Source organism: Eulemur rufifrons, chromosome 8 (assembly GCF_041146395.1).
Source record: "Eulemur rufifrons isolate Redbay chromosome 8, OSU_ERuf_1, whole genome shotgun sequence".
In the NCBI taxonomy this organism is placed as follows: domain Eukaryota; kingdom Metazoa; phylum Chordata; class Mammalia; order Primates; family Lemuridae; genus Eulemur; species Eulemur rufifrons.
Window position 1 is genome coordinate 103,057,808 of NC_090990.1, and position 13,621 is coordinate 103,071,428.

The window sequence follows — 13,621 nt, forward strand, 5'->3', positions numbered from 1 at the left end:
ACAAGTGAGTAAAGTGTTATGCTATGACATTACAACAGCTACGTCATTAGACAGTAGGAATATTTCAGCTCCATTATAATCATATGGGACCATTGTCATACATGTCCATCATTGACAAAAATGTTGTTATATAGTGTATGATTGCACATAATTTTATAGTCAGTGTGATCACCATTATGTAACTATATATTATATAGGCATAAAAAGAATGGAAAGAAATACATGAAAATGTTTATCTTTGGTTCATGTATTTATAAATAATTTTTTTCTTTTTTATACATTGTTATATTTTCTAAGCCTTCTACAATAACATTATCATCTTTCTACAGATTAAAAAGACACAATAAGTGTTATAGTTATTTTGAAAATTTCTATCAAATGTTACCTTCTCCAGAAATCATTGTGACCACTCCAAGGGGGCTTGTAAGGAAGCCCCGTCTCAGAGTTCTTGTAAAATCCCATAATACCCTCTACCATTCACTAAGCACGTTGGATTTTAATTGTTTGCTTTTCTATTTCCCAAAACTTACTTAGAGCTCTTTTAGGGAAAAGATTCTTTAATCCCCAAATCCCTGGGCCTAGTACATACACTAAATACTCCTAAAGGTTTGCGGACCAAATGAAAAAAATCAGATGAGTAGGGATATGCAAACCCAAGCATTCTCACTGTAAATCCAGTTGCATCTTCCCTGGGACAAAAAGGATCCAGAATTCCCTCCACTGGTGACTGTGACCTGGAGCCTACAAGTACTGTCTATGGGAACATCTTGAAGAACTGTCCCCTTGAAGAATCAGCACCGGGGTGGTGGGGAAAGCCATGGCTGAAATCCAAGTTGAGTTTTCTTGGCAATAGCCAAGATTAGTCACGAGGCGGCACTTAGAGGATTCCCCTGCTCATTCCTTTGGGATCACTCATTCCTCCCAAGGCCTCCCCTGGGAACTAAGGAAAACCCCAGGACTTGGCACTGGGCTGTTTTCCACCACCAACTGCTAGTAGTTTGCGTTTAACCCTAAAACACGATTAAAATCAATATGGGGGTAGGGGAAGGAGTGGGTAAGCATCCACTAGGAAACACTTAGGTTTTCACTAAATTTCTTCCAGAAAATTCTTCTAAAGGACTTTCAGGGCCAAGCAGCCCCATTGCAGAGCAAAAAGGAGACTTAGAAACTTAGTTTTTAACAATATTATCCACGCTGAAACTGAACCATTGACCAAGTGAAACCACACAAACCAGGAGGGGTAAATCCCCTGTTCAACAATGGGTTTGTAACGCCCCTAGAACTGACAAGCTAGACAGCACCCTCCCTCCCGCGCCCGGCGGAGATGCCCACCCACCCCGGGCGCAGGCCACAGCGACCCGGGACAGACGGACATCCTAGGCCCTAATCTGAGAACAACCAAGTCCGAGCGCCTTCGAGGTCGTTTGGACTCCACGTGCCAGTCCCTGCAGTGTCATCTAGAAAATAATTCCTAGACCTGTAAGGTTACCGAAAAGCCGGCTATCTCTGGTTCAGGGCCAGCAGCCCCACCCTCAGAAGAACGGCTGCTTTTTTTGCTTTCTACACTCACACACTTTCTAAAACCAAACCCGAGAGGAAGGGCACGGCCGAAGGTGGGGCTGTCCTGAACTATTCGAGAGCAGGAACATTCCTGCTAGAGTTTACCATAACGCTCTCGGGGGCAGCGGGCGAGGCCGGAGCGCAGCCCGTCTGCGGAGGAGAGCAGGGCGTGTGCCGAGCGCGCGGGGAGGAGGGGCGTGGGGGCAGGAAGAGGGGGAGGAGACCGGGCCGACCCAGGCTCCTCCCTCTGGGCCCCCGCAGCGCTCTAAGTCTCGCCGCCTGCCACGCTCTGCTCGTCGCCTAGCGTCCCAACTCGCCCAGCGTCCGCGCCGCGCCTCACGGCCCAGGTGAGCTCCGTCCGGCTCCGCGCGCTGCCCCTCCGGGTAGTCCCCAGCCCCGAACCTAGCACCTGTGGGAACCCCCTCCCGGCCGCGCGGGGTGGCCCGGGCACCGCAGGGCCTGGACGGGGAGCGGCTGGTGGGGAATCCGCTGCTCCGCGCTCCGGGCCACACCCGGGCGAGGCGAGCTGCGCCCCTCCCCGGTCGGGCGCGGCCGCCCCCAGACCCTCGCGGACCGGAGGAGGGGGCACTTGTCCTTTACTACGGAACCCTGGTCCTGGGGTTTTCCTTTGGCAACCTCCGCTGCCGTTCTTCACTCCCACGGTTCCCGCTTTCCGACCAGTCGCCTGAGTTATCCGAGCCCCTGCTTCTCGCGCCTGTCCTGGCGGGCATGTTCCCTCGTGGGTTTCGGCTGCAGGGTGACCCCCGTCCAGATGTGGCCGGCCGGAGAGGGCTCGGGAAGGGCGGAGAAGGGCTGGGCGGGTTGGCAGCTGGGGACTGCCCTTCCTAAAGGGTGTTTCTCAGCCCCTTGCCCAGACAGATGCCTCAAGTTGGGCTTCCTGTTGGCTGCCAGACAGCAAGGGTCTTCCTGCTGAGGGAGGGAGGTCTATTTGTTTTCTTTATAAAGCAGTTTTGCTGTGGGTGGGGGGAGGTTATAGAGGAGGGACTATGTGAAGTGATTTCTCAACTGAAAGGATGCCCTTCTTGCATCTTAGTTAAATAAGTGGAAACAGAGAGAGATGAGGGGAGAGCAGATTGAAGGATTTTCCAATCCAGATTAATTTTGGCGCGGAGCGGTGAGATAGAGACAGATGTGCCATTGGTAACTTGCCTCACAACCAGAAGGGAAGGCGCTTCCTCCAGCTCTGCATTCTGCACTGTCTAGCCTCGGTCTGCTCTGCCTAAGTGAAACCAGGAACTCCGCCATGGTGGGGGGTGGGGGATGCACAGTTGCCACAGGCCAGCCAAGTGGAACCCTAAGCCAGACTCTGGGATGCATTAAGACCACCGCCCCTTCGGCCCCCACCCTGTCCCAGGGGAGCTGGAAGCATCTGCAGGGCGTGGCCAGCACGGAGGGCTCCAGGATTCTCCCAGTGGTCCGAGGCCTGTGACTCAGCTGTGAGACCATGTGGGTGTGGCTGGTTGCAGATACTCTCTGTGGATGGTTTGGACAGAACACTCCCTGAAGGAAAAGGGGAACTGTGCCATCTTAGAGGGCATTTTCCAAAAGGAAGTGAGTCACACCAGGACTGGCCGCCAGTCTGAAGACTGAACTGCGGGTGAGGGCAGTAATTAGATCCACAGGGCCGAGGCCAGCCCGCTGCTCCCCTTATCAGCCTTTATGCGCCTGGCAGCCTGTCTCAGCCTTACTTAGGAGGTAGCTTTTCCCGTTAAGAGGTTTGCAGTTGTTGCAGATTGTTTTTTCCTCAGAAGCCTGAGTTTCAGCCTCCAGGAGTGGATTTTTATATCCTGCATTTCAGGTGAGGCCAAACTTATGGAAACACCTTGTCAGTGATTTTTGCCTGCAACATGTTTCAGCAAATTGCAATAGATATGCCAGGGGTTGGGGCGGGAATAAATTCACATAACTCATTTGAACTTTTGTCATCAACCCTGCCCCCACAGGTTCCTCTCCAGTTCCTATTTAATCATCCCTTCTAAATGGTGTATACATTCCTTCACAGCCAGAGAGTAGTTTCTTCAGGGTGATCCTTGATCCACCATTTGGAGTTTCTTATTTCAGTTCTTCACTTTTTCTTGGTCCACTGGGTGTAAAGCAATTCTTTGGTCTCACCCTGAGTTCTAGGTGATGCTCTTCTCTGGCTTTTCCTGAATACCACATCAGATAGGTCCTTTCCCCCAGTGTCTGGCTTCTGGCAGCCTCTCCAACAGCCACTCCAGTGAGGTTAGACCTGGGGCTGGGTGGAGCTGAGACTGGGTGCCTCCCTGCCTGCCTTCCACTGACAGTTGAAAAAATGTGACTTTTTTGAGCACTGCCCACTTGGTATGCCCTTGGACACAGTCCAGTCTTTTAAAGTGTAAAGCTGAGGGCAAACAATGGAATTCTTTTAGGGTTATAATGTATAAATTAGCACTCAGAGTGCTGGGAAAGCTGCCCTAAAATTTTAGGATCTTTGTTAAGTGTCTCATTTTTCCAGAGACTCAACAATTTAGGAATCTCACATCAAAAGCAAAAAAAATAATTTACTTTTTTAACAACAATTTTCAACACTTCTTTTCCCTTCACTAAATAACTACCACCCACCCCACCAAAGGATTTAATAGCAGTTGTCACAATTGCTGCTGTTGGCTGATTTGGGCTGATGTCTGACAGTTCTTCAAGAAACAATGGATGTACTTGGTTGGGTGAGAGGAGGTTTATGAGTTCTTTCTTCCTATTGAATTGCATCTGGAATTTTCCTTTGATGGCTACTTTTTTTGTGGGCAAGTTTTATTTGGTGAGAAGTAGGAGAGACAGCCTGGATCCAGATCCATTGCTTCAGCTCTTTTTTTTTTTTTTTTTTTTTTCCTGAATTCTCTTTAGGGATCAAATTCAAGAATGTCTTCTGGGTTCAATTTTCCAGAAAAAAAAATTTTTTCCCCAAAACTTCTAAAGTGAAAGGAAAGAAACCTCAAACATGTTTTAAATAACAGATGCTTGTTCTTCCTGACACCCTGCCAATTATTTTCTGGGTGGGCTGTAAGAAAACTAGGGTATGGACGAGATACAGAAGAGTAAAGTAAATCAGACCTCTTGCTCCTTAGAAGTGTCTTCTTTGAAATCATGGCCTGGATCTGGGCACTGGTCCAGAGCAAACATTTGGAATTGCTCAGGAGCAGATGCTCTTCTAAGGAGGACTCCTGCTTCCCTGCTACTCCCAGGATGATCAAAATTACATTAGGATTGTGAATTTCATTCTTACTGATTCACTGAGCAGGCTGTACGAGGGCTGGGCACTAGCTACTGGGACTCTGCTCAAGGAGCCCACCATCTAGTGGAGAAAGAAACAGAAACACAAATAACCAGAATTCAGAACAGACTTTTAAATAGTATTCCGTTAGCTGGTGAAGTCCTCAAAGGCAAGTGTGCATGTGCATGCCCACATGTGTGTGCCTACCACATCCCTTGTGCCTACCACTATGTCCAGGACATGTGAAGTAGGTGCTCAATATAGGAGAACCAAAAATGGAAAATTGAATTCCTCCCACAGTACCTAAATTTGTGGAGTCCAGAATTGTTTTCTGTAGAGAAAACTACACAAAGAAAGACTTCTGAGCCTCCACTCTTAAGACTTATTGCTCAGGCAAACCTGTAGAGAGCATACATATACAGGCATCAGAATAAAATGATTCAATAAAAGGTGAGTAAGCCTCTTACATCCTGTGAAGCTCAGCACTGAGACAGCAGCCCTAGAGAAGCATGAAGTAGAAGGTGGGATAAATGAAAACATGAGAAAATAGCAGGAGTAAGAGGAGAGAAGTCATGTCGGTCTGACCAGACCTGTTTAGCAGGACACATATTTTTTCCTTTGCGTATGGAATGTGCTGTCCTCTGTACTTTACTGTTCCATTCACAGGCAAACCCTTTTGGGGCCCCTTTCCTGGCCCTTCCCAGCCCTCTCATCCTCCTCCCAAGTTCTGAGCTACAAGGTTTTCAGCCTAGTCCCGGGTAGTCACACCTGCACCTCACCTCAATCAAAAGGGATTGTTTGATTCATTCATTCACTTAACAGTTATTTAGTGCTCCATGGATAAAAGCAGAATAATTCATGGCTCGTGACCAAGAGAAGCTTAAATTTAAGTCCGAGACAGGTAAACTTTTAAATGTGATGGAGGATTTCAGTGCAGGACTAGATCATTGGGGGCACAGAGAGGGCACTACTGCTCTCAGCCACAGCCCCAGATTCTCCTGCCTAAGTGTGTCCCACCAGGAAGCAGGAAGCCTACCTCTGCCCAGGAGTGGAGCTTGTAGGGTGGCTGGGTGGGAGTGGAAATGCCAGATTTAAGTCCCTGAAGAACTTCTGCTTTAGCAAGCAACGGTCAGTGCTGCAGTCAGCCCTGCCCAGCCCCACTCAAGAAGGGAGGGCAATACAGGGCTGACTCAGTGGGGCAACCGCTACAGTCACACAAGGGCTAAGTGACTCATCCTCTAGCCAAGAGACCAGAGTTGTAATCACAGTATTTCCCCCCCCCCCCCCCCCCCCCCCGCTTTCTTCTTATTTTAAAACCAGTGTGTAGCTCCTTCAAAACAGAATCCCTTGCTTACAGCCCTGGTCAGTGCCCTTTGGGACACTGGTTACTGATGAGACCAAGGGCATTTCCTCTGGTTTTCAATGCTATTTTCACCTTCTGGCTAGCCCCTGCTCTGCATTCTTACTGCAGAAGGTCTACTGGACAAATAAAGAGTCAACTGGCTGCTATATTCAAAATCCATTAGCTGGGGGAGGAAAGGAAGGGAGGACCCCCTGGGGCAGGGATGTAGCTTTAGAGAGGGAAGCTCCATTAGGCCATAATGACCATGGGCTAGGAAGGGGTGGGATTGGAGTGGCTCTGACCTGAGCACTCATGCAGGGCGAGGTAGACTGACCTCACTCTCTTGAAGAAGATATTCAAGGGTGGCCAGGATTTCCTCAGCTTACAATTTGTATTTCTCAGGAGTTCATAGATTAGCCTATTTTCCTACTTTAGGGGGCCTTCCCCTGCTGCATGTCCTCTCTTACTTCTCTGGCTCTGCAGTGCACTTTCCTTCTGCTCTGTCCTGTGAAGAAAGTAAACTAGGTGTCCCACCCAGTTCCAGTTTCTGGGATCCTTGAGAATTGGTCATGAAGTGCTCTGAGCTTGGGCACAGGTATTTTTAAATCTCTGTGGCGTCTGACTCCTTTTTTGAGTTATTTAAGAACTAGGGTGGGATTCCACATCCTTCTCCCATAGGTGACTCACTCAGTTCAGTTCTTAAATTGTGGGGCTTCCAGAACCAATCCAGGCAAGGCAGACTCTCTAAGTCCATTGCCATGGAAAACCGATATGGGGCATAGGGGATAAGCCAGACCCAGGCTGCGTGGGGGGGGGGGGGTTCCCCTGGAATTCATCTCACAGTGGACCCTGGAGCATTAGTTCGCTGCTCTCTCCAAGAGAATACCTACCTTCCAGATGAATCATGCTGGATTCTGACTTATAGCATTCTCTAGAGTAGCATTCTTTGGCATGTTGGTTCCTGTACTTTTCTGGAGATTAAGAGGTAGAATTTATAATTCTTAAGTGTAATTGCTCAACCCTGGTGTTTACCAACTCCACCTTCTTCTCTGTACTAGACAGCATTTAGGGGTTTGTGTTGAACAGCATCTGTCAGCAGCAGGAACCAAACTGGAGCATGTCTGAAGGTTCCTGTTAGTGCTCTTCAGTAGAGGAAGTTGCCATCCTTTCCTTAAGCCTATCCTCAAAACCTATTTTTGTGATTTTTTTTTTTCCACATGCACCTGTTTCCTATCCAGTAGTAATTTTAGGTGATGTCAGCCAAAGCTTCCCTATTCTGGCCAAAGCATTCCTTCCAATTAAGCCAAAATTCATTGAGCTCCTATTAAATACCAAGCACTGGGAGACATACACCCCAAGTTCGTTACACCTGAATGTAATGATCTGACATGTTCCCTTTCCTTTCTTAAAAACTCTTCATGACAAAAACCTCTTGCTCTCCCACTGCACCCAAGACTGTGAGAGCAGCTCCTCTGTCTAGTGCTGCCAAAAGTATATCAGGCCCCCAAAGGGGTTAGGATATACTGTTACTTATTCCTTCTCAAGTGAACTAGATGATGGACTTTGGGTGGCTTTTATTCCAGTAGGGTAACTGCATTTTTACTGCCAGAGATGCAGCAGTCTTTATTGCAATAAATAACAAGTTCGGAACTGTAGTATAAAATACATAGCCAGCAGACAAATTCACTTGAAAGCAGATTTCTAAACCCTAGAATCAGACTGAACCAGGTTACCAAGTTACGCTTAGAGAGTTCACATTTTATTAACCAGGCTTGACTGCGTGGGTTGTTGGTATTCAGCCACATCTAAGAGTCCTATTTATCAGAGCTAGGAGAAATGATGCAACATCTATTCTTTCAGTAGGTGCTTTTCAGTTAAAAAGAGGAACACTGATCTTGCTTTTCTAAATGAGTAGAGTTGTTTTTCTTCATTAGGTGATTTATGCAGAATTAGCTGGCAGGCAGATAAACCCCTCATCTATAGCACCAATACCTGAGGCGTCTATTTCCACCAGCAAGAGACCCCAAAACTGGGGTGAACTGGTTCTTAGATTTATTGAATTTGATAGCTGGAAAAGCTCAAATGGATGATCTAATCACCCTCCTTCCAATTATCCTCAAAAGACTGGCACACATGTGGCTTAAAAGTTAATGTAAACATTGTTTCTTTAAATCTTTTAGCAGACTTCAACAGACCTCGCCAAAATGCCATCTCAAATGGAACATGCCATGGAAACCATGATGTTTACATTTCACAAATTTGCTGGAGATAAAGGCTTCTTAACAAAGGATGACCTAAGAGTACTCATGGAAAAGGAATTCCCTGGATTTTTGGAAGTAAGTGTCAAAAGGTTCATAAAGAACCAGACATAAAAGTCAATGCTTCTAGACCCTGGTTCCTTTCCCTGTCTCTTTCCATTTCTTCCCTGTGGAGGTCACCACTAGAAAAGTGTTTTTACTCATTTATTTATTAAATAATATTGAATACCTACTGTTTGTAAGATACTATAGGGAAAATACAAAGTAAAGAAGACACAGCCCCTCCCCTCAAGGAGTTTGTAATCTGCAGGTGAAATAAGATTACACACAAATTACCACAGTATGAGATGTTTATTAGAAAATTCCTTCTGGAGTTATCCGCCTCAGTTGAGACTATGCCAGGAACAGAGTTGGGGGAAAGAAGTCTTTTCACAAGAGAATAATCAACCAGGAAATGGCTGTGATCAGGTCTATAAACCTGGTATTGGAGATGTCACATCCTGGTCACGTTCCATTTTGAGCAACTTAAATCTCCCTTCTTAATCCCTTCAGTTAAAGGGATTTGTTGTTTTTCTTCTCCAATACTATGAAGGAATAGTGTCAGTCATCTGCTAGATAAGAACCAAGAATCACTCCAGAAATAACTGCTTTTCACATTGAAAATGCTCCGAGAACACAGGAGCATGGTTTGAGTTTATGTTGTACCTTTGACAGATCCATGAAAACTAGAAAAGAACTCTGCCATCAGCTCAGATATATAACTCAGGACATGAGGCCACAAGGCACAGTTGTCCTTTTACGTTGCAGGTCCTCAAGAGGTGGTTGTTGAATTCAACTGAAAGTGAAACATTGTTCAGCAAAATGGATTGAAATGCAAGCCCTTCTTTTCCTGCCACAACTCTAGTCACTTGAAAGGCTCATTACTGTGCTTGGTAATAATGCATTAGCCTCTAAAGTGAAGGAGATGATGGTAGAAGGCTGAGTCCTGCCTCTTGTCATCCGCCTGGTAAATAGTGCGTTAGTCAAGCCCCTGACTCCTGCATCAATGAACATGGGACTTTGTAGTATAATATAATTTACATGTCATAAATATCTGTTAAATAAACAGATATAAATAGCCTAACTGCTCTTTCAGAGCTGCAATTACCTAAAGCTATCCCAAAATGAGTTAGAATATACAGTTACTCTGCTTTTGTAGAGTCCTGTGATCTAGCCCCAGACCGGGACTTAGAAGATCAGGCTCTGCCTTAACTAACAATGGTTTCTAGTTCTCTAATTCAGCTTCTCTAGGCCTCAGTTTTCTCCCATGTAAAATGAGAAGGCTAGACGTGATTATCTGCAAGGTCACTTTCACTTTCTGTGGTCCTTCGAAGCAAGCATGAAATGCAAGGACAAAATGTGCTCATTATGAGCCTGCCCATCACACGGACTGATGTATTCTCAGTACACTAAACGCTTGTTAATCATGTTGCTGCATTCGTTAGAAGCCAGGATGAATATCACGTAAAACAGACCCTTCCTCCCTAAAAGTTTTATGGCATGAGAAATATAAAGGGTAGTATGGGGTACTGAACATGGTGGGGTAATTTAGTCCAGGCACAGGGTCATAATTCCAGGCACACCCACACTCACTGCATTAACAGAGCATTTTGTTTCTAAAGTAGATACCTTATGTCATCACATTTCACTCATTCTTACCACAGCCAGGAAGCTGAGGGTGAGGCCAGAATTAGCTGCGCAGAGCAGGTTTTAGTTGATTGCTTAGGGTAGGAGTTTACAGTCCTCATGGAGGAAATGCTGCCACTATACCTTCAGGGATTCCTGAGTGCAATTTACCAACATCCAGCACACTTGAAACACTGAGTATCAGTTCCCCTACCCATGAATACAGTCACAGGAATTCATAAGTACTTGATCTGAAGCCTTTGACAACAATGTTTCCCTCTCTGGTTGATGGCATGGACCCTGTAGGAGAAACCACACTTTCTCACTTCTAACCAGCATCACGACAGAAAGGAGTGATCAACCAGTCACCGTGGAAGCAAGATGAAAGCAAAGGGGAGCTTGCCTGCCCATCTCCGTCCCATCCCACACGTTCTTACCAGGCACTGGGAGTCATGGGACCTGATGACTCTGGCATACATATTACTTTTGAAGCTGGTCCAATGTACAACATCCAGAAGAGTCTACAGGATGGCATAGACTTACCAATTCAAAGAATGGAAGGGATCCTAGAGACACTCTAGTCCAACCTCCTCAATCCATGGTTGATACACAAAGGCCTACTATGCTGTGTGACTTACTCAAGGTCGCACGCATAGCTAATATGATGCCATACTAGCTTGGCCTCAGCTAGCTGTGCCAAGGAGAAGCGAAAGCTGTCTGTCTTCCCCAAACCTAAAAGGCTGCTTGGCATCATTAGCACCTCCTTAAAATCCATAAAACAATGATTTGAAACTTATTCCCTAAATAATCTTATGACACCTTTTCATAAGGAGTTTCCTTTTTAAAGGATTTGATCATGCTATCAGGAATAAAAGTTTATTAAGAGAACATAAGTTTAAACTACAAAATGGGGAGTTTAGGATGGTCCTCAGGCAGAATCTAAATATGAATTCACTGAAATGCTCCTTCAAGGCAAAAAAAAAAATACATTTAGATGACCTCCAAAGGTCACTTATGACCTAAAACAAGAGCTCAAATGATTGAGAGATTATACACATGGTTTTCAGCAGCATAAATCAAATAAGCTTGTCACTGTAACCATTAACTGATATTTCTTGCCTTTGTCTTTTTTTTTTTCTCCCAGAATCAAAAAGACCCTCTGGCCTTGGACAAAATAATGAAGGACCTGGACCAGTGCCGAGATGGCAAAGTGGGCTTCCAGAGCTTCTTTTCCCTAATCGCAGGCCTCACCATTGCATGCAACGACTATTTTGTAGTACACATGAAGCAGAAAGGAAAGAAGTAGGCAGAACTGAGCAATTATTCTACCCTGATTGATAAGAGTTCTCTCAGGATTGCTTAAGAAATCTGCCCCACAGCTTCTCCCTGTATAAGGATCTCGTGAGCAGATCAGGACCCTTAGAAAATGTACAAATAAAACCCACCTCCCATTTGACAAGCAGAGAAAGAAAAGTTCATTAAATGCCAGATAAGCTTTTGATTTTTATATTGTTTGCATCCTCTTGCCCTCAATAAACAAAGTCCTTTTTTAGTTCCAAGTTTAAGATAGAATGTGTGTTGCTTCTTCAGAAATATTTGTTCCCCTGGAGCGACCATTATCCTAAGTGAAGTAACTCAGGAACAGAAAGATAAATGCCGGCTTATAAGTGGGAGCTAAACTAAGGCTACACAAGGGCACACAGAGTAACATAGTGGACATTGGAGACTCACAAGAGGGGAGGGTGGGAGGGGGCAAGGGGTGAAAAATAGGGTACAGTGTACACTAGTCAGGTGACAGGTACAAAAGCCCAGACTTCACTTTCACCACTATACAGTATATACATGTAACAAAATTCAACTTGTACCCCTAATTCTATTAAAGTTAAAAGGAAGAACAAAAGAAATGTGTGTTCGGAAAGAGGTGGCATGCCCTTGTGCAGCCAGCACACAGCAGAGCTCTTTGCACAGAACCAGCAAATGGGAAAACACTCTCCACTGGGGATCGGAGTCTAACTTCTCCGATTGCTCTGCCCTTCTAGCTGTGTCTAAATGAAGGACCCAAACTCGAAAGGTTAAGAGAAGGCTCTGCAGGAATATATTCTAATTTTATAATTACTGAACACAGACTTGCCCAGTTATATCAGTGCTTTTCCAGCTAACACTTCGCATGCCTGAGATGTCTGAATCTATTTTTCATAGTGAAGTTTCGGCAAACTCTAGAACAAAAATAAGAGAACCAATCAAAGGAATAGAGGGCGTAGCATAATGCTTCAGTAACAACATCACATTAACATCATTGAGTCAACTCCTGGATGTCAGGAAATATGCTAGGTGTGACTTATATACGGGGTAGTGCTTTTTTGTTGGAAGCGAAGTGCCAGTACTGAGGTCTTTACAGATAGCAAAATGTCTTTCCCAGCCTTTTTCTGTGCCTGTTACAAGCTTCAGTGTATATGTGCATTTTATGCTATATACTTAATAACACTGCAGTCTATATTTTTATGGACAGGTGATATATGAATTTCACAAATCAGCACATGAAATGGCTCCAATTAAATAGATCAACAAAGGTGGAAACATTTATTATACTTACCTGGCAGGGGAGATACCATGATAACGAGTGGTTTTCCCAGGGCGAGGCTTATCCATTGCACTCTGGATGTGTTGACCCCTGCGATTTCCCCAAATGTAGGAAACTCGACTGCATAATTTGTGGTAGTGGGGGACTGCGTTCACGCTTTCCCTTGGAAAAAAAAATGTATGATGGAACGTATCAATATAACTCTGGGGGAAAGTGCAATATAAGGTTATCTAGCATTGCGAGGAAAAGCATGCAAAGGGGAACAGGATAGTTCAAAACTGGCTTTGGGGAAAATAAATCCATAATAAAATCAAAGTCAAAGAAAAAATTCAACCATTTTATTTTGTCTCAGTCAACAAATGAACAGTGTAAGACATGATAGCTTCACAGCTGAAGGATTACATCAGCAAGAGGGATTTATTACAGGAGTATTAATTGAAGAGAGTTGGCTAGCTGAAGAAACTGACTGTAGATGGAGTCCAGGAATGACTCCCAAACCCATGCTGTAGAACAGGGCCACTGAGGGAGCTGCTGGCCCAGGAAGCTGCCCGCTGAACTGAAAAGCCATTGCTACAACTGGCAGCCCCAGAACCACACTCCCACATGGTCTACAGGAGCAAACAGATACCCATTGCTCTGCCTCTTCCCACACATGACTTGGTTCCCATATCCAAGTGTCAAGGAAGTGCCTCCGATGGGCAGAACCTTAATCACATCAGAAACCAAACCACGGCCAGGCGTGGTGGCTCACGCCTGTAATCCTAGCACTCTGGGAGGCCCAGGCGGGTGGATTGTTTAAGCTCAGGAGTTGGAAACCAGCCTGAGCAAGAGCGAGACCCTGACTCCACTAAAAAATAGAAAGAAATTAGCTGGACAATTGAAAATATATAGAAAAAATTAGCCGGGCATGGTGGCACATGCCTGTAGTCCAAGCTACTCGGGAGGCTGAGGCAGAAGGATTGCTT

General features: G+C 45.4%; 1 protein-coding gene and 1 non-coding gene across 3 annotated transcripts; both read left to right on the forward strand.

The window, feature by feature from the left end:
* The first annotated feature begins 1,821 nt into the window (after window positions 1–1,821).
* Window positions 1,822–11,654, forward strand: S100A10 (S100 calcium binding protein A10). 2 transcript variants are annotated; one of them, XM_069478756.1, is made up of 3 exons: window positions 1,822–1,907; window positions 8,333–8,488; window positions 11,220–11,654. In XM_069478756.1, exons 2-3 carry the CDS (start codon window positions 8,357–8,359, stop codon window positions 11,379–11,381), a joined length of 294 nt encoding a protein of 97 aa, XP_069334857.1. In that variant the 5' UTR covers window positions 1,822–1,907; window positions 8,333–8,356; the 3' UTR covers window positions 11,382–11,654. The 2 variants fall into 2 exon arrangements, with proteins under 2 accessions (XP_069334857.1, XP_069334858.1); XM_069478757.1 differs by having other exon boundaries at window positions 8,336–8,488.
* A 1,006-nt stretch (window positions 11,655–12,660) lies between these two features.
* On the forward strand, window positions 12,661–12,822 carry LOC138390930 (U1 spliceosomal RNA). The gene has a single exon (XR_011234599.1). It is a non-coding gene; the product is annotated as a U1 spliceosomal RNA (small nuclear RNA).
* Window positions 12,823–13,621: the final 799 nt, after the last annotated feature.

Coding starts and splice junctions, on each gene's coding strand:
- S100A10 (XM_069478756.1), top strand. CDS start 8,357: ATGCCATCTCAAATGGAACATGCCATGGAAACCATGATGTTTACATTT. Junction 8,489..11,219: donor AATTCCCTGGATTTTTGGAA/GTAAGTGTCAAA, acceptor TTTTTCTCCCAG/AATCAAAAAGACCCTCTGGC.